Source organism: Oncorhynchus mykiss, chromosome 16 (assembly GCF_057628025.1).
Source record: "Oncorhynchus mykiss isolate SJ-2025 chromosome 16, ASM5762802v1, whole genome shotgun sequence".
Classification (NCBI taxonomy): domain Eukaryota; kingdom Metazoa; phylum Chordata; class Actinopteri; order Salmoniformes; family Salmonidae; genus Oncorhynchus; species Oncorhynchus mykiss.
In genome coordinates, this window is record NC_143037.1 from 59,533,690 (window position 1) to 59,554,421 (window position 20,732).

Consider the following 20,732-nt stretch of genomic DNA (forward strand, 5'->3'; position numbering starts at 1 on the left):
CTATTTTCCTTCCCCTTTTAGTCTTAATGTAATGGACTGTGCGTTAGCTGTCCAAATGATGTGATTGGATGGAGATGATGATACATTTTCTGTCATTGTTTTTCTATCCTTGCTGTTGTCCTTGGTGTAGAGGAGCACAGAATAGATGCAGAGCAGGTGGAGGGGGCCGAGAGGAGTGCTAGGCCGACCATCAGCGAGTTCAAAAAGACCTGGGGCTTCAGGCGGACCACGGTTGCCAGAAGAGAGTTTGTGGGATTGGATGAGATTGAAGATCCAGAATCTCCACCCCTACCCACACGTCGGGGCAGAGGCCGCCCAGCCAAGACCTATTCAAGACGTGGGCGAGGGGGGAGAAGAAGCGTCCCAGCCGACCTGGAGTACTCTGGAACGGCCTCCCCAATTCCAATGGACACAGAGCCTTCCTCAGATCCCCAAGAGCCCTGCCCAGGTGGCAGCCTAGATCCCACCTCTTGGCAGGACTTTGGATCTGCATTTGGCACTGCTTTTTCTCTACTTGGGGAGAAGGAGGAGGACTACATGCCCATGACTGCTCCTGCCCAAACTATGGCTGCCCCTGCCCCTAGCTATGGGGCTAGTAGGGTCGTGGAAGTTGCCTCCAGTATTGAGGAGGACAGTGATGAGCTGACCCTGAAGCAGCTCCAGGAGCGGCTGAGCATTAGGGGGAGAGGGGAGTCCAGGGGGAGGGGGGTCAGGGGGAGGGGGAGGGGAAGAGGGAGAGGGAGAGGTAGAGGACGTGGTAGAGGTAGGGGGCGTGGGAGGGGTAGGGGTGTAGAGCCAGAGTCGAGCACTGCGGATGAAGAGGAGGTTATTTTTGTAAATGAGTTGGAACCGCAGCAGGTGCATCAGCCTCAGGAGGAAAGGGAGAGGAGTCCTGAGAAGGTTGTGGTAGAGTCTCAAAGCCCTTCTCCTTCTCAACAGTCGAGCTCAGACTCTATGCCACCTCTTGAGTCTGATCCAGAAACAACAGAAGAAAAGGCTAGCCAAAATGATAATGTAACAGAGGCAAAGGACGAGGTGGAAGAGGAGGAGAGGATCGAGGAAGAAAAGTCTGAGTATTCTAGCATATCGGACAGTGAGGGCTACAACCCCCATGCCCTTTACTGCATCTGTCGACAGAGGCACAACAAAAGGTATGTGTGTTGCATTGTCCTGGACGGTATTCATCTGTGAAAACAAACAAGCAAGCCGTATGTTTTTGGTTTAGCAACTCTACATCTCGGCTCTTTCCATCTGCCGCACGTCTATTTCAAAATTGTCTGGTTGTTGATTTTAGTTGTTCTTTAGCTGACATTTTCTTATTGCTCTTCTGATTCCTTATCCAGGTTCATGATCTCCTGTGACAATTGTCTGGAGTGGTTCCATGGCGACTGCGTTGGCGTCAGCGAGATTCAAGGCCGAAAGCTTGAGAGGAGTGGACGAGACTGGATCTGCGCCACCTGCACCAACAAGAGCCAGAGCCAGCCAGACCCCCAGCAGAGCTCCCCTGACTGCCTGACACTGCCCTACTCGGGGGAGGAGGAGATTGTACATGAGGAGCAGGCCAGCGAGGTGAGAACAACAACAAAAAAAACACTGATTCCTTTGCTAGCAAGCAAGGAAATAAATTGTAGTTTGTGGTGTTATATGGCTTTCCTTGCTTTGTACGGCACAAACTTGACTACATTTTAACCATGGTGTTTATTTGCATGTTTGAGATGTGTGCTGACGTGAGTCTGGTCCTAGGAGGCTGTGGTGCAGGAGGTGACAGAGATGGTTGCTGAGGCTGAGATGGAGTTGGACGGTTCCCTACCCCAGTGCATCGGCTCAGGGTGCAGTAAGCACGCCCTGCCCGACTCCGTTTACTGCGGCACAGACTGCATCCTGCGGCACGCGGCTGCCACTATGAAGACGCTCTCCAACTCCAAAGAGACTAAAACCAAGCAACGCCCACAGAGGAGAGCAGCAGCCAAACTTGGCCCTAAGGTAACCCGTGGTTCAAAATAGTCTGTTTTGGTTAAGAGACTGCCTAAGATTTTTTTTATTTTCTGCATGTTGTCCTTATTTTGTTTTTGTGAAGAATGTATGTTGAGATTGTTACCTTTTGAAATGGATAAAGCTGACACCTGACACAATCACTCACATAGTATGAGTACATTTAACCCCAAATAAGCTGATGTCGACCTCTCTGAATATTTTGACCTCAGGGTCAGAGGTCAGCTAGGATGCCCCAGAGGTTGTTGGCAGAGCGGCCCGAAGAGGAGGGTGAGGAAGAGGAGGCTGAAGATGTTGAGGACAAGGAAGCTGACACATCTGCCTTATCCTGTGACCCTAGTCTCACTGCAGTACAGGCCACATCCATAGAATCACCTATGTTTTACAAGTCGAGTATGTATCACTCACAGCACATGCATATCCAACACATACAGAATACTTTCACTCAGTTGGCATTCATCAGACACTAGCTATAATGTTACCTATACCATCCCCAATCTGTAGGTGTAGGGAGACAAGGTTATTTGCAGGGGTCATCAGCAATGGGTAAGTGTACACATTTTGGCAACTTTATAAAATGTTTTCCTTCAACTAGTTGAACAGGAAACGTTGAAAAATAATAGAAACCAAACCAATTAACAATCCAAATGAAATGTCCTCAGTTCCCAAATGGTAGAACGTTTATTATAGTCTGGTTGAGACGCTTCTACTTCAATACCACCATCTTTCTACAGTCAATATTTTAATAGTTGCCTTTGATTTGATTTGGCAAATATTGAAACCGGTACGTTAGTTCACTGACAGCCTTACATGGCAACAACATAACTACAAGGTACAGGCTGAAATTAGGAGAGTCTGTCTTAAAAAAAATATTTTCTTTGTTAGGAAATACAGTGGAAGTATGTTTTAAAAAAGAAAATAGGGTACACAAGTTGTTCAGATAAAAATCACTGTTTGATGGAAAGCGCAAAAAAAAATTGGTTTTAGGTCTCAGAAGAAAAAAAACATGAAACAAAATGAATGCTTGGTCACTATGGTCCAAAAACAAGGTCTCTCCGGTCATCCAGTAGTGCCTGGTATAAGAAATAGTTTAGTTAAACAATGGATGAAAAACCAGTGACATAGCAATAGCACATTTTCTCCCTCTCAAAGATGGCAACCGAATGCAAGCTACAGACCAGTTGAGCTTTTGGAGGAACTGGTTTGAATTCTTTGCAATGGTGTTTGAACTGTGACTCAGGGTGGAAAACAGAAGAGAATCATCCAGTCTTATAAGATTTATAGAGCAATGTTCACCAGTTAATAGCAAAGGCCAAGGTTTGCTTTGGGTAGTGTAAACCCTTGGCTAAAGTTCAAGCTTCCACTTCTCAACAATCACTGATTTTGGCTAGACACATCTGTACCATTGGCACATTGCAATGGTCTCTGTTTTTCCTACTCTCTTCTTCTGCGCTGTTCACAATATTGCTTTCACGTAACATGTGTTTTGATATCAGTGCTCATGGAGGAGGGGACAAGCGCCACGTTGCCAACTTGAAACTTTTTTTTATAATGAAGAATTTAGAATTTGTATCTTAAACAAGGTGCAGTGTCATACCATACTTGCACACACGGGACACCAAAACACACACATCCATATTGTACATTCAGACTCGGATCAGTGCTCATGGAGGAGAGGGGACTATTGAGATGCATCCCTTGTCCTTAGTCTTACTAGATTGCGCTCATCCTCTTGAGCTCCATTGCTTTAGCTATAAACCACTTCTACAGGGCTGTGCTGTTTTAAAGGCCCAATGCAGCTGTTTATATATCAATATCAAATCATTTCTGGTTAACAATTATTAAGTACCTTACTGTAATGGGTTCCCATTTAAAATGGTCAAAAATATAAATGCAACAATTTACAGTTCATATAATGAAATCAGTCAATTGAAATACATTAATCAGGTCCGAATCTGGATTTCACATGACTGGGAATATGCCTATGTTGGTCAGAGATTACTTTAAAAAAGGTAGTGGCGTGCTTCAGAAACATTCGGTATCTGGTGTGACCCCCCCATTTGCCTCCTGCAGCACGACACATCTCTTTCGCACAGAGTTAATTGGGCTGTTGATTGTGTCCTTTGGAATGTTGTCCCACTTCTCTTCAATGGCTGTGTGAAGTTGCTGGATATTGGCAGGAACTGGAACACGCTGTCATACACGTCGATCCAGAGCATCCCAAGCATTATCAATGGGTGACATGTCTGGTGAGTATGCAGGCCATGGAAGAACTGGGACATTTTCAGCTTCCAGAAATTGTGTACAGAGCCTTACGTTAAGGGGCCATGCATTATCATGCTGAAACATAAAGGTGATGACAACAATGGGCCCTCAGGATCTCGTCACGGTATCTCTGTGCATTCAAATTGCCATAGATAAAACGCAATTGTGTTCGTTGTACGTAGTTTCTGCCTGCCGCCCATACCATAACCCCACCTTGGGGGACTCTGTTCACAACTTTGACATCAGCAAACCGCTCACCCACACGACGCCATACATGTAGTCTGCGGTTGTGAGGTCGGTTGGACGTACTGCCAAATTCTCTAAAATGACATTGGAGGCAGCTTATGGTAGACAAATGAATATTCAATTATCTTGCAACAGCTATGGTGGACGTTCCTGCAGTCCGCCTGCAAATTGCACACATGAGACCTCTTTGGTGTTGTGACTGCACATTTTAGAGTGGCCTTTTACTGTCCCCAGCAGGGTACACCTGTGTAATGATGTTTCATCAGCTTCTTGATATGCCACACCTGTCAGGTGGACGCACTATCTTGACAAAGGAGAAATGCTCACTAATAGGGATGTAAACAAATTGGTGAACAAACTTTGAGAGAAATAAGCATTTTCTGTGTATGGAAAATTTGTAGGATATTTTATTTCAGTTCATAAAACATGGGACCAACACTTTACATATTGTACTTACATTTTAGTTTAGTGTAGTTTTTTTGCACAACTTTCTCCAGCAATCATTTTACTAGGACGGTCTGGGAGTGGTCTGAGTGAGGAAGAGGAAAATAGAAAACGAGCTGTAGAGGTTTAGAACTCTTTATTGGTCTATTAACTAATTAACTGCATGGCGATGTCACTTTGGAAAGCCTAAATAAACTCCCACCCATCCAAATTTGCTGATTTAGAAGGTCCTGTGTAGATAGTTAATTTCTGAAAATACAATCACGAAATAACACATACATACACAGTATTAGTGACGTGTCATCAGCTGTTGTACAAAATAATACCAGACACAGGAAAACTGAATTTTGACTGCACTGGGCCTTTAAAACAATGCATCAGCTATTCATCAAAGGAAAGCAGGATCATATTCACCTGAGCCCCAGACACTGCACTATCTATCCAGACATGGGATTTGTTTTCATAAGCATCTATTCATAAATGCTACATTTGTATCTTTGGATTTATGCATGTTTTTTAAAGAAAGCTACCATAGTTGACCATATGCTACATTTGCTACAAGTTGTCATGAAGTGCTTGACAGTAACCTGGCCTAGACCCCAAAGTCTAAGCAGAACCCCAGTGGCAAGAAAAAGAAGCCTTGAGATGAACCAGACTGAGGGGAGGCCCATCCTCCTCTGGCTGTACCAGGTAGAAGTTACATACAAATACAATGTATGTTCAAAGAATACGAGCAAATACAGACCGTTTTCTGTATCTGCAAGGCACACACAGTTATTTCCGTTTTGGCCAGATAGTTGTCCATAAAATACTTACAATACTCTAAAGTTTTTGGATATAGACTATGACACAACATGATGGGACAGACCAATATGTGGAGGCACCAACAGGTAGGGTGAAGCAGAAAGGGAGGGAATGTGGCAGTAGGGCAGCATCTGGACATGTTGGTGGAAAGCTGTCTATAATGGTAGTAATTGAGTACAGCAAAGGCAGTCCCAGCCAGTACCTTTTCCCATACCAGACCATTCACAACTGTTCACTGCTGTTTAATGCGGACCTGTGATTTCACTTGGATAAGTATAACAGGGTCTAGTATGTGATTCATACTTGAGCAAAGTTTTTCCCTCAAAGTGAGTTTGAACTTTCCATTCTGCTAAAGAAATGTAGATTTTGGACATTGGTTATTGTCACTCGTGTCCAGAGGCAGGACTGGGTCCTCTGTCCCTCTGGTAATGCTGCCCCTTTATCCAAGCCACTTGGTATTCAAGCGTACCAATGTTCAGCAGTTAGGGTGCCAGTGTCAATCAGTCCTATTCTCCACTATTTTTTGACTTACGAGAGACCTTGCAGCATCTGACATGATTGTACAGATTTTATTTAGCTAGTGCATCCCCAGTTCCCCGAGGCGGGAAAAATGGTCATACTCGATTAATATTGCAATACATATAATTTGTTCATGAGGAAACACAAACTCAAATAATTCAAAATGGGATTTTTATTTTTTGGAGGCCCCGTGTGGTCTTTTTTAAAGGGGAACTGGAGCTCTGCACCCTTTTACATATACCCCCCCCCCCCCATCTTTATTTCAGACAGGTGGCAAGTAGATGGGTTACAGGTTGGTAGAGGGGAGAACAGGAGGAAAGTGGTGGTTGTGGTGGAATTTGATCACATGCTGTTCTGGGGGACTGCTGTTCCACGCCACCAGCAGTTGGAACTTAAACTATTGTCAATTGCGGTGTCAAACACACACACACACACACATAAGCAAATGATGCACTAGTCAATCTTTGGCTCACTTTTAGGCTTATGTCTGGCCACACAAATCCTTACTGGACTGATGCTGGCTATACACTACACCTCTGACATTTCTACAGCTCTCACACACAAACCCCAACATGCACACAGACACGGGATACCAACAAACACAGACATATTTTACACTCAGACCAGAGGGAGAGAGGATTCTATGCAAATAGGGATGGGAAGATTTGGAGAGCGGAGCAGTTTTTCAGCTGGAGCATGGAGCTGCTGAGAGGATGTTCAGATGCCATGCAGGATTTCTCCAAGGATCCTGACAAACAATGAATGCCAGATTCATAGATCCATTTCAATGAAGAAGACTGAAGTACACCGCTGGCCAATGCCACTGACATAATCAATACTGCAATGCCTGGCAGATCAGCAGGAGTTGTGAAATTATCCTTCCAATAATTTGGAACATGACCTGAATTATTGATTTGAAATCACTCACAAAAGGATACACTTGCTCCTTTGCTCTACAGTTGGGTTACAGTTTTTGTATTTTGAGTTAATTCAATAACCTGCATCAGTGAACACCTGTTTGAATCCTGCACGTGAATGGGATTCAGTGAAATGCCATAAAGTGTGCAAGGAGTACAGCAGTTTATTTAGTTATTGCATACATGGAACAATGACTAAGGCTGTGTTATGTTCTTCAAACAGCCTAATTCTTCTTCTTTTTCACTAATTTGTATTTTGGCCAATCAGATCAGCTCTGAAAAAATATCAGAATAGTTACACATTTTAGTATCCTGGTCAAATATACAAGCATTATTCTGTACCATAGAAGGATCTTCCACAAAACAGCCATATTTTATGTACATCCTTTTATTATTTTTGTTTTCCTGTGGTTCTGTTTTTATTTTTGACAATTAAAAGTCCTGAACACATCTGACACTAGAGGATTGCAACCTCAACGCTAATACCTTTAGAGTGTGACCATGTGTCTTACATCAGTTCTCACCATTCACATGGAAACATTTGACGTAGATGACCAGCTGAATTTGTTTTATATCGATCTGATATGTTTCAGATTCACATACAAGTATTCACACCCTCTGGTATTTTGCAGAGGTGGACTGGGTCTATCGCACTACCTGAGATGAGTGACTGTCACTACTATGGTCTGAGACACCTAGGCCAAATACTGTTTTTAGTCACAACCGAGATTTAGGCGGCAGTCAAATGACCTCTACCTCTACCTCCTCAGTTTTTACAGATTTGAATGAACAATAGCAAGGCTAGGTGGAGACATCATCATTGCTTATTTTGCCCGTGTTACTCTACTTTCATGGGGGACATCCAGGTGGTGCACCTTTTCATTCCAGCCCAGCACTAACATACCTGTGCAGCATCATGGTCCCCATGATTAAGGAAAACTGTTATTCCTTTATTTTTGCATCTCTGCTATCTGTTCAACAGTTATCTTCCGTTTTGGCTTTTCGTCTTGAGCCCCCAATTGTTAAACACAAGCACCCTCTACTGGCCAGATATTATAATAGTTTTAAAAAAGTGCAATTATTCAGTGTGACGTTCTCCTGAGAATGTATCATATTCCCGTACCCCTGAGAAAGTGTCGTAAGAAATCCCCAATGGTAATAGCACAGAGTGTCTAAACCCAGAAGTTCCAAATCGCGATACTTCCGGGAACACTTGCGAAACAGACAGACCAGTCCGGGGATTTAGAAGTCAATGAGAAACATTCTTCCTTTGTTGTTCATTTTCTCAATCTGAAGGCACAACCTAGATTAGAGCCAATGTCTTAAGTAGTTGAACATGTTATTACTCCAACCTCGTGAAAGTGACACGTTTTCGTCAAAAAAAACTTTATATTAAGGAGTGCCATTGATTTGACATCCTGCACATGTGCAGTTCAGCGCTAGACGAACGTTTGGCCCATGACGTGTTTCTATGCATGAGCTGTGCATGCCAACGTCGACATAACATCGCCTACAAGTGTGATCGGGGATTTCTATTTGGAGATGCAGTTTTAGCCTATCTTCATACTCTACTGTCTTTGATAATATTTTAACGATACATAATTTTACATTTGTTCATGTTTGAATAGCGTTCTATTGTAGAAACGATTATATCAAATACTGTAAGCATTCTGGGTAAGATGTTATACAGTTGTTCAACTACACACATTTAATGCCCTGATCATAATTTGTTTATTTGCTCATGATGTTCTTTATATCTAAGTCACTTGATTGCTGCAAGGGTGCAGTTCCATTTACTTGCTAATGTGAATTGTTAAGACTCAAGCATAGAGCTTCACCAGATTGTTGCTTTTACAATCTAAAACAGATGCCTTACAGAAGGATGTACTACTCCAAGGTGCACACTAGACACACTTAAACCTCAATCTCACAAATGATCATATGACAGCAGTCAGATAAAGTACATAAATAGCAATCTGTAGTTTCTCCAATAGATCAACTTTTTGTGTATAGTGTTGGATGGGTTGGATGTGATCTTATAGTAGGATCAGAACAGGATCTGTGTAGAATCATTTAATCAAGCAAGTTTTGTAATATTGCTAGATGCAACCACTGAATGGAGATTCAGTAGGAAAGTGTGGATTTAACCATAAGTTCTGTGTTTATGGAGCGAGCCCATTAAAACCTGTGCCATAACGTTCCAGGACCTTGTTTCCCAGAGCATTCGTACCGTCAAGATCATATCTTTTAGTAGCCAAGGTCTTTCCCAGAGCCTTCGTTAGTATTGTTGCTCTTAAAAACCTTTGCACATCTACGGAGTGATCCTGACCACTCATAGAGCAGCCAAAGTGCATCTTTATAGGCTTCTTTTCTGCCTTACCTCACAAGATAATCCTTCTAAAACAATGTAAGTGTTTTTATGTGAATGGGCATGATCGTACAATGTAATGGGTAATGTATAGGATATGTAATATTTGAAATATGTATTTAACATTTTGTCAAGTTTGGTTTTATTTGATACAAAGCTGAATCTTATCGGTACAAATTAGAAACACCTGGAAGTCTATAAATGACAAGCCATTGTCAGGTCATTGGAACAACAATAATACAGTATGGCTGCTATTCAGCGGATTGTTTATCCAACATACCTGGCGGCTCCGTCTGCGCAGTCAGTTGGTGTATATAAATCTGCATGTCCGTTGCAGCCCCATCATTGGGAGTCTATCAGGCTCCCACAAGAGGTACTCAGACTGCTCTACCTTGTGTATAAATCAGCTGACCAACCAGCTGAGGCATAGCAGGCGAAATAATAACAGCATCGCCACCCCCAAACGTCTTCCTGAGGTGCAGCTTCTAACAGCCTTGTGCTTTTACTCAGTGTGGTGTTTCCTCCAAGGCTTTGGTGATGGACACAGAATATATATTTTTATGAAAAAACAAAATGTGTGTAGTAGAGGGTTAGTCACTGTATATATTTGTGTGCTAAAAGGAAACGATCTGATACAGATATATTGTGGTGTGCAGTGTCCTAAAGCACTGTAAAGATGACCGTGGTTCAAATCTTTAAATTTATGAACATTACATGACAAATGGTTAGTTTATTTTCATACATAAAACTTAGTCTTCGAAATGTATAGGCCTAGCCTACTTTTCACATGAAATGTGGGCTATTAGTAGTGTTTGCCTATGATGCCAGCGCCATGGATTTCAGCACCAGGGAACTGGACAGCTCCCCCAACGGGATCATGTGAAAAACTGAACCCGGCCCCAATGATTACAGGCTCACACCACCTGCTTATTTACGGAAACACTCTTGAAACGTTGGCTCGTAAATAACAATGCATTTAGTATGATCATGTAATGCTTAAGTTACAATGCAACTGGGAAACGAGGCCCAGACCTCTTAGCAGATGTCATTGTGCGCTCACATACAGGGAGGCTCTCCCTTTCTCCAGGAGTGTCCTGCACACACACACCCCAATGCAAACAGGGAAACACTTCTTCAAAGGCCCAGAGTAACAAAGAACAAATGTAATTTCAATGCTTCCATCAATAGCGCTGGAAGCTGAAACAGCTAACGCAACACTTGAACCAGCAGAGGACAATTCAATTGCGCTACTGCCTGTGCCATAAAGTTCCAGACCTCATGGCAAGAGCCATAGTATACTTTCCGAAGGCAGACTTCAATAAAAGGGATGATATAGGGGGCTACGGAGCTGAAGAAAAGAGAAATGAAAGTACCGTATGTTCCTCCATGACAGGGATCTACCATGCCAGTCCTTCGAGGGCTGAAGTTCTACTAGTTTTCATGTCTTCCTGGCACTTCACTGATCAGTCTGAATCATTGATTAGCCATTGACCACCTGATAATCCAGGTTTTGGGCTTGTTATGAAAACGCAAAGACGAAAACCAGCGTTTATGGCATCCATCAATTATTAGTGTTGTGTACCTCTCCACTATAAGGAACAAATCTGCCATGCCCAGTGTCGGGTCTAATAGACTGGACATAACATAGTAAATGTAAATCCAGGACACTCAAATTAGTTTGATATGTTACGTTTGGTATGGTTACATACAGTGCTCGACTTGGACAGAAATAAGTGCCTGTTCTCATTTTGGGTGCCGGTACTGTTTATATTTAGGAGCAGGAGCTCCACAGTACTTTTTAGCTAATCTACAAGCGGAACAGGAGCACAATCAGTAGAACGTTTGAGGTGCCGGTACTTGTCTCATGTGAGCTCCTGCCCAAGTCAAGCACTGGTTACATAAGAGAGGAGGTCACTTAAGGCAAAAACTAAAGGAGAATGTCTGGAACTCTTGGAGGGATGCGAAACCATTCTGGGTTGAGATCTGGTGACAAACACACACACACCCTTTAAACCCCCTATGCTCTTTTGAGATCCCTCTTTCAAAGTCACTGAGATCTCTTCTAGCCATGGTATCCAAAATAATGGGCAACTGGGCATTTTTATACATGACCCATGGTTTCCATTAGCCGGCTTTTGGTCAATATATATATTTTTTAAAGGTTATAAATAAAATTTGCACCGGCCAATTGTCCAGGAGAAGAGAATCCCATTGCGAAATAATAAATTCATAGAAATACCAGTCGATACATTTGACTGGTCATGGTTATTGGTCAATAGGTTAATTTCCATAGTTTAGTGGAATTAAATTGGTGCATGTACATTTTATTAGTGATTTAGGCTCTTATTTATCACAGATACAGAGTCTTTGAGTATAAAATCTGTCGGACAGCGTGAGTTGCATCTCAAACAGCAAATTCATAGGCAATGGAAGGCAGGCTTCATCAGCGCATCACACACCACTTCGCAATGAGCTGGAGGCAGTATGCATTTTCCAAAGAGATACTTCATTGTTTGAAATCTGAATGTTTTACTACATATTATGATGCGTGCCTTACATTGCTTCAAAGTAGGCCTTGCCAAAATCAGACCATATCTGTGGAGGCAATTATTTTATATAAACTTTCTTTCGTTGTCCACTAGCCAAAGGCCCAATCCTAGTCATATTAACCCATGGTAATTGTTGCATATTAGATCTCCCCACTTTTGAAATTTCAAATGGATATTTTAATCTCTGTCACATGAAACCACTCACATGTGCGGTGCACTTTTGACAGTGTTTTCTCGCTAATTGCACTATGGAAAATACATTCACACACAGCCTGCTGCATTGCTGCGCTCTAAACATTCTGATCTGTTACATCAGACTCATTGCTTTTTAACGTTTTGTTTATTTTACATAGCCTAGGCATACTGGTTGTATGAATTTGGGATCTGTCGTCCCACAACTGTCCCAGCGTCTGTTTGGAATAGGCTATTTCTTTCTCAACAAGCTGACCGATAGAATAGGTAAACGTTTCTACTATGGGGGATAGTAGATTGCCATAGGCTAGTGATTTTGCTGTTCGTTACCTGTCTTGCTGGCTGAGGAAAAGTACATTTTGGACAGTTATTCTAACATCTTCAAAGTGTGCATCAGAATTTGGTAAAAAGAACCACACATCGTTGTATCCTCAACTTGCATGTTCTGTTAATAGAATGACCATAATCTAAATGTGATTACTGTCATTCTGAGCACCATGAGTAGACACCCTAGTAGGTAGGCTACACACGCTTATAGAATAGGAGTGCTGAAGCGCATAGCAAGTAAAAGATTGTCTGTCCTCCGTTGCAACACTCACTGCTGAGTTCCAAACTGTCTCTGGAAGCAACATCACCCCCACAACTGTTTGTTGGGAGCTTCTTGATATGGGTTTTCATGGCTGAGCAACACGCCTAAGAACACCATGCGCAATGCCAAGCGTCGGCTGGAGTGGTGTAAAGCTCGCCGCAGTGGAAACACGTTCTCTGGCGTGATGGATCAATCTTCACCATATGGCAGTCTGACGGACAAATCTGGGTTTGGCGGATGCCAGGAGAACGCTACCTGCCCGAATGCATAGTGCCAACTGTAAAGTTTGGTGGAGGAGGAATAATGGTCTGGGGCAGTTTGTCATGGTTTGGGCTAGGCCCCTTAGTTCCAGTGAAGGTAAATCTTAATGATAAATCATACAATGACATTCTAGATGATTCTGTGCTTCCAACCTTGTGGCAACCGTTTGGGTAAGGCCCTTTCCTGTTTCAGCATGACATTGCCCCCGTGCGGTTCATGCAGAAGTGGTTTGTCAAGATCGGTGTGGAAGAACATGACTGGCCTGCACAGAGCCCTGACCTCAACCCCATCAAGCACCTTTGGGATGAATTGGAATGCTGACTGCGAGCCAGGTCTAATCGCCCAACATCAGTGCCCGACCTCACTAATGCTCTTGTAGCTGAATGGAACCAAGTCCCTGCAGCAATATTCTAACATCTAGTGGAAAGCCTTCCTCGAAGAGTAGAGGCTGTTATAGCAGCAAAGGGGGGACAAACTCCATATTAATGGCCATAATTTTGGAATGAGATGTTCGACGAGCAGGTGTCCACATACCTTTGGTCATGTAGTGTACTCTGTATCGTGTTTCCTTTATTTTGACTTTATCCTTTATTTAATTTACTCAAGTGTAAACTTGAGTTCAGCCTACTTCAGCTTCACAACATTACAGAGCATTAGATGTAAATGTGGACAACACATCTGACACCTTTGCATATCAACACACTGAGACATTACACACTTTTTGTTATTATGCGTTAGCATATTTTATTATGGAGTGGAGACATTTTTTGTTTAGTTCAGAGCAGTGGAGCCTGGTGTCACTGGTTCATAGATGTTAAGCACTTTAAAGCGCGACTGTCTTTAAAAAGCAACAAGTCCCTTTGAAAACGGCCTATGTGGCATCGATTCGAGTCAAACATTTATTCTAGTGTCCAAATTGACTACAACGTGTAAATTGGATCATTTTGGTCATAAAGTCAGTCTCGTCTAAAACAGAGTTTGGAACAGCCGTGCTTCTCAATGGGTAAATGAAGGTTGGGTTTTGATGTCCGTTTGCCTACTAACATGGGGTGAACTGCTGCTGTGATTGCTCTCTATCCGATAGCACAGACAGTGAGACAGACCTGCCCAACAGCTCAGACTTTGTTAACATAAGGCAAGTCATCACGCATATTTGAACTTGAGAAATACTGCACCAAGCACCGTAGCGCAATTTTACATCTAACTATCTCAGATTCATTTTGAGGAAGTGAAATAAGCTTCTGCATCTGCAGTGTCTCGGGGGGGGGGGGGGGACAAACATAATTTACCAAAAGCGGAATCTGTCAGGAAACACACTTCCAAGACTGAAATCTCGTTTTTTTCCCCCTAATGAGTAACCAAAAAACACACGTGCCAATCGACGTGTTCATTGGCTCTTTAATGATGAACAAGCTTTTTCATAAGCCAGTAGTCATTTCATATTAGCAAGGGCATCATTTGGAGGAATTTACTTTGAGTGAAACATTAACTTATAGGTATGGGGAGGGGCATTTTAAAGGCCCTGGACTGGTTTTCCCAAAAGCATTGTAGCACTAAGATGATCTTAATTCCATTTAAACTATACTGAACAAAAGTATAAACGCAATTTGTAAATCGTTGGTCCCATTTTTCATGAGTGGAAATAAAAAATCCCAGAAATGTTCCATACGCACAAAAAGCTTATTTCTCAATTTTGTGCAGAAATATGTTTACATCCCTGTTAGTGATAATTTCTCCTTTGCCAAAATAATCCATCCGCCTGACGTATCAAGAAGCTGATTAAACAGCATGATCATTACACAGGTGCACCTTGTGCTGGGGACAATTAAAGGCCACTCTAAAAGTTGCAGTTGTCACACAAAATAATGCCACAGCTGTCTTGTTTTGAGGGAGCGTGCAATTAGCATGATGACTGCAGGAATGTCCACCAGAGCTGTTGCCAGAGAATTTAATGATAATTTCTCTAGAATAAGTTGCCTCAAATTGTTTTAGAGAATTTGGCAGTGCATCTAACTGGCCTCACAACCGCAGACCACGTGTAACCACGCCAGCCCAGGACCTCCACATCCGGCTTCTTCACCTGCGGGTTCGTGCCATCCCAGGCCCACCCATGGCTGCGCCCCTGCCCAGTCATGTGAAATCCATAGATTGGGTCCTAATTTATTTATTTCAATTGACTGATTTCCTTCTATGAACTGTAACTCAGTAAAATCTTTGAAATTGTTGCATGTTGCGTTGGTTTGTTCAGTATAAATGGACAAAAGATGACAGTGCAACGATGCTTTTGTGAAACCCAGCCCTGGTTATGTTACCGTGTGGTTGGGTGTTTAACTGCTAAAATGAACATTAACCTTCTTATGATGGTATAAAGGTCAGCCATTTTGATCAGGGAGTTGGTCATCCATGCTTTGCCAGTGCTGTGATTTAGATATTGTGTAAAATAATGAATTTGAAGAATATATGTTTGTTAGCAAGCTAGCCGGCTAGTTTTAAAGGAATGATTCCATTATGATTCCATTCAAATTAGCTGCCAATATGCCAACATTCCATTCAAACAATGCAACTCGGACAAGTTATAAATGCAACAAGTACTGATTGTATCATATATCACTCAGCTTTCCAAGAACACAAAAATTGAGACATTTATGATCTGTTTACATATATTTTAGAGGCTATTTATATGGGGAAAAAAATGTGTATAAAACCTGTATAAACTAACTTATAATTATATTATAGTATTTTAGGTTACATTTTATTACACAATTTCTGATATCACATGCCTTACTTTAATTTCCCTGTATAAGTAAAATCAGGATTATGCCTCTACTGCCATTCGTTTTATTTAGACTGGTTTAGAATTCTCCCTGACCAATATGGCTGCAGTTTTTAACCCATTTTGGAACTTTGAGGGTTAATTAATTTAATAGGATATCTATGGGTTTCCTACTCTTTTTTTAAATGTGTATTTTTAGATAATTTGAGTCATAAATCACAGTACTACCCTGCTGTCATTGCACAGAAGAACAGAGGGGCCCTGGCTCCCCCAATATAGGTCTTCTTTACCACCTTTCTAGCGTGGAATGACATTGGTTCCATCTTGTCGGCCTCTTTTAGTCAGGTAGTTTTGACAGTTATTTTGATGTACTTCTATTACATTGCAGTACAAGTTAGATTTTCATTTATATGTTTAATGTTTTAGCACAGGAAATTTTAGTCCCACTACCAGTCAGTTTACATGACGGTTGATCTATCACTCAACTGCTTTAACACCTAGGGTCAAAAATGGATACATGAATACAAGTGTATTATTGATATATCTTTATTGTCCATTAAACAACAAAGATTATTATATTTTGCTGTTACAATACCAGCACCCAACTGCCTGAGACACACACACAGACGAGAGGCTGAACCCGTCACAGGGTCAGCTGCAGAGCATTGCCTGTGGAGAGGGTGTGATGCCAGCAACCCCCTAGTTATTTGATGTAAATGTATTTGCATTGTAGTTGTTTCAAATCGTATTTCAGTGGGCTATGAACAGTCCGTTCTTACTTTTTTTTTTTAGCATAAATATTTTCGTTTTTTCGTGGGAATATATCCTGCCCTCTGCCGTTGCCTTACTGTTCTCAATCAAAAAACTTCAATTTAGCTGACAAGGAAGAAGAAAATTCACAATTTTCCTACCTGGGATTTTAGTAGTTGTAAAAGCAATGGCACAACATCACAAATGGGGACACTTTTATAGTAATGAATTGAGGAACAATTAAAGCCACACTGTACATACCATCAATGAGTGGGCCCCCAACAAAACATAAACAATAGTGCAAATACATCCCATCACATTTTCCAATGCAGATACAGTTTTGTAGTGGTCAAGGAATAACATTCCATGAGCTCAACAGGGCCTTTTATAACATTATTTGAAGCTGTACATCATTTGGCTACAGAGTCAAAGGTAATTGTTTTTGGTAATAGGTCGAACAAAGCTAATCTCATCACACTGTACATCTCAGCCTAAGAAAGACCATTTTGAAGCTGATTCATTGTTCGTGGTTAATCACATGCGTGCACTGTTCATACTTAATTAACTGGCAATAACACACACATATGTTAACATATTGACCTCATGGCTTATTACACTGACTTCCTATACGTTTTGTTGATTATATTCATAGCTGCCAGATGCCATATTGATTTATCAGCACTGATTCAGTTCCCCTGTTATTCTATTTTTTTAACAGCTGGAAAGGCCAGTGAGCAGGTAGAGGTTGAGATTGAGCCCATTTCTCCTCAGACACATTCTCCAGATAACTCTCCCTCAGACATCATCACTGAATCCTCCCCTCTGGGAAGTGCTCCAGGTAAAACCAAGAGACCAGCAAACAGCTGCAGTGTCTCCAGGAAACCCTCTGTCGATACATTCCCTGTCAAACCACCCAATCCCCCCAAATCCAGCCACTCTCCGACCCCTGAGGCCCCAAGCACCTCAGCCTCCAGACACCACGAAACAGGGGCCCTGAGGATCGGCAAGACGTCCTTCACCATCCCCAAGAAGCAGCCTCAACCCCTCATGACTCCCACTCTACCCTCACCTCCACCCCCCACCCCAATGAATGAAACTAGGATCCTGCCCGTGTCCCCAGCCCCTATCGCCCCTTCCTCCAGACCCCCTCAGCCAGCCAACAACCAGGTCAGGCAGAGCATCCAACGCTCTCTCACCAACATCATGTTCAAGAGGTGAATATAAAGAAAGAGATGACAAAATATACATGGTGGTTAGAAAAGTACACTCATACTCTCTCTTACACACACACACACACACACACACACACACACTGGATCACATTGATTGACAAAGAAATTATGGCTTAGTCTGAGAAGACACCCTATTCCCTATATAGTGCACTAGGTTTGACCAGAGCCCATAGTTCTCATCAAAGGTAGTCCACTATATAGGGGTAGCGTGCCATTTCGGACACACGCATTGCTTGAGCTCTCTTTTGAATGTAGGGCAAAAATGTTATTAAAAGATGACTAATTGCATTTTGATTTTATAAGGGTGTGCGACTGTGACGATTTGGAGAGGTCTGAGAGTGAAGTGGCGAAGCTGGTCACCAGCATCGAGACGGAGATGTTTAACATATTTAACAATACAGATAGCAAGTACATGAACAAGTACCGAACCATCATGTTCAACCTTAAAGACCCCAAAAATAAGGTTGGTCTATAGACAGCAAAAAAAATCACATATGCCTTGTCATACAAAATAAATCCACATATATAATTCTCTGCTATACAGCATTTCATTCAAAAAGTTATGAAAACAAATATTCAATGTAACAAATGTGCCCCTGTCTGACAAACTAGACTTGTAGTTCACCATGTGGTAGTACGCTTCATTGATTGTCTCTTATTTGGGTGGGTCTCCAGGGTTTGTTCTACAGCGTCATCCGTGGTGAGGTCAGTCCCTTCAGACTAGCCAGGATGAGCCAGCGGGACATGCAGGCTACAAAGGTCTCAGAGCCGAACAAAAAAGACACTCCTGAGGTACAGTATAATATAGCCTATGCAGAAACTTAATCTAAGCCAAAAACCTATAATAATAATAATAATAAACTAAAGAAGACCATTTGAGTTTTAATGTCGTGCACAATACTAAAATACAAAAAATGACAAATAATAACATACAAAATTCACCATAATTCTTCACTGAGAACTATATTTATTATCCAAAACTTTACCAGTTGATTGAGATGTTGTCTGTGTGTCTTGCAGGTCCGGGAGTCTGGTCCCAAAGCCACATGTGTGCTGCCAAATCCAGCGCCTGAGCCAGTGAAGGTTGATCTACCTAGTCTTCCCTTTAGGCCAAGTAGACACATGGTATGTACAACATGTATTATATAACATGTATTGTCTACTCATACTAATGCAATAAAATATCTAGGAAATTATATCGCCCTCAGTATGTGATCAGTTCATCTTCAAATGTAGCATACCTTTTAGATGAGCATGTCAGTGTGTCTGTATCTGAGTGTGCATCTGTGTCTAATGTTTTAATACATGTGTGACATGATCCTCTTTTCTCAGGAACAGAAGAGCACTCTCCCTGCTCCCCCTAAGGCCAGACCTAACCAGTCGAGCCAGAACAGCTCAGTCCCAGACATCCTCAGCTGCATGCTGAAAGACACAACTGCCGAGCACAGAGCTCACCTGTTTGACCTCAAGTGCAAGATCTGCACAGGTAAATTAAAAAAATATGACGTAAAATGACAGTGTACACACTACAACAACATCTAACGAACACCATAATATCATGTTGGCCTTCTGCACTGTATCAAACTATTTTAGTGAAGGGCAACAGTGTTGATATAAACCACAATCACTCCCAACGTCAAAAGAATGATTTACTGAACTTCTATGGTGTTGAGTGTACTGATGCTGCTAACCAGTGTTTTGTGTGGGTTGGTATCTGTTTCTGCCCTTCAGGTCAGATAACAGTTGAGGGTGAGGAGGAGCCTCTACCCAAGAAGTCTAAACTGTCTGGGTCATCGTCATCCTCCACAAATCCAGACGAATGGAAAGACAGGCCGTCTCGGCCACCCTGGATGTATGCCAGAACAGATCCCAGAACAGAGGAGAGAGGATGGAGAACTCCAGCAGGAGATGAATCACCCCTCCTTGCACCCCCCGACTCCCCCACCATGGGTTCCCCTGCCTCCCCCCTAATGGAGGATGACTCTGTCTTAACCATCATGGAATCCCCCGCTTCACCCACAATGGAATCTCCCGCTTCTCCACCAATGGAATCTCCTGCCTCCCCCATTTTGGAATCCCCTGCCTCCCCTGTCATGGATTCTCCCGCCTCCCCCATTCTGGAAACCCGCAAAGCCAAGACATCATCCAGAATGTATACCCCAGTCATGATTCCGGCTGTTTCTACGGTAACCATTACAAGGCGTGATCCTCGCACTGCTGGCAACCGTTCTGCTGTTATGTCTGGTGACCCCCACACCGCTGGCAAACGCACTCCTGCCATGGCAACTGTCGCCATGTCTAAAGTCCCACCTCCACAAGTCTCTTATGTCCCAGCGAAACAGAGTGTTACTCTGAGCAAGACATTCATGCCCTTGCCACCACCCCCATCCCTTCCACCAATGCCAGCATTACCCAAATCTATCCTGATGAAGCCATCCTCCTCATCGTTCTATGGTTCTTCAGGATCCTCTTCATCCTCTTCAAGGTATCTCCTCTCAGCTTGCCACCATCACTACAAGTGATTCTTGATAAGAATGTGTTTTATGATAATTAGTTGTGGTGGTTAATTTCTTTACTATCAAATGAGGTGAGACAAACTTATCACACAAGTCAGAGTTATACTTAAACTAAATCTTTATTCACTTATTAATAAGGGAGCAGGTCAATAAAACACACACATATAAAGTGAATCGGTTGAGTGCTCTGCGATAATGATGGCTGGTCGATGAATCACCCTCAGATGATTAATTGAGAGCCCCGACACAAAGGATACAAATAACTTTTATAGCAAAGATTCACCCCTTTTAGTCCACATGACAAACAACAGATGT

The 20,732-nt window shown here is 42.4% G+C and overlaps 1 protein-coding gene across 4 annotated transcripts in view; it reads left to right on the top strand.

Moving 5' to 3' along the window:
• The window catches only part of si:ch73-181d5.4 (uncharacterized), a 52,809-nt gene that overhangs the window by 22,309 nt on the left and 9,768 nt on the right, over positions 1–20,732 (top strand). For all 4 annotated transcript variants that reach the window (XM_090203550.1, XM_036947368.2, XM_090203551.1 and 1 more), the window contains 10 exons: positions 131–1,151; positions 1,344–1,569; positions 1,744–1,983; positions 2,205–2,385; positions 17,388–17,883; positions 18,205–18,364; positions 18,577–18,693; positions 18,922–19,026; positions 19,234–19,387; positions 19,633–20,386. In XM_090203550.1, the coding sequence (XP_090059676.1) occupies positions 131–1,151; positions 1,344–1,569; positions 1,744–1,983; positions 2,205–2,385; positions 17,388–17,883; positions 18,205–18,364; positions 18,577–18,693; positions 18,922–19,026; positions 19,234–19,387; positions 19,633–20,386 (3,454 nt within the window). The remainder of the gene's footprint in view (positions 1–130; positions 1,152–1,343; positions 1,570–1,743; positions 1,984–2,204; positions 2,386–17,387; positions 17,884–18,204; positions 18,365–18,576; positions 18,694–18,921; positions 19,027–19,233; positions 19,388–19,632; positions 20,387–20,732) is intronic.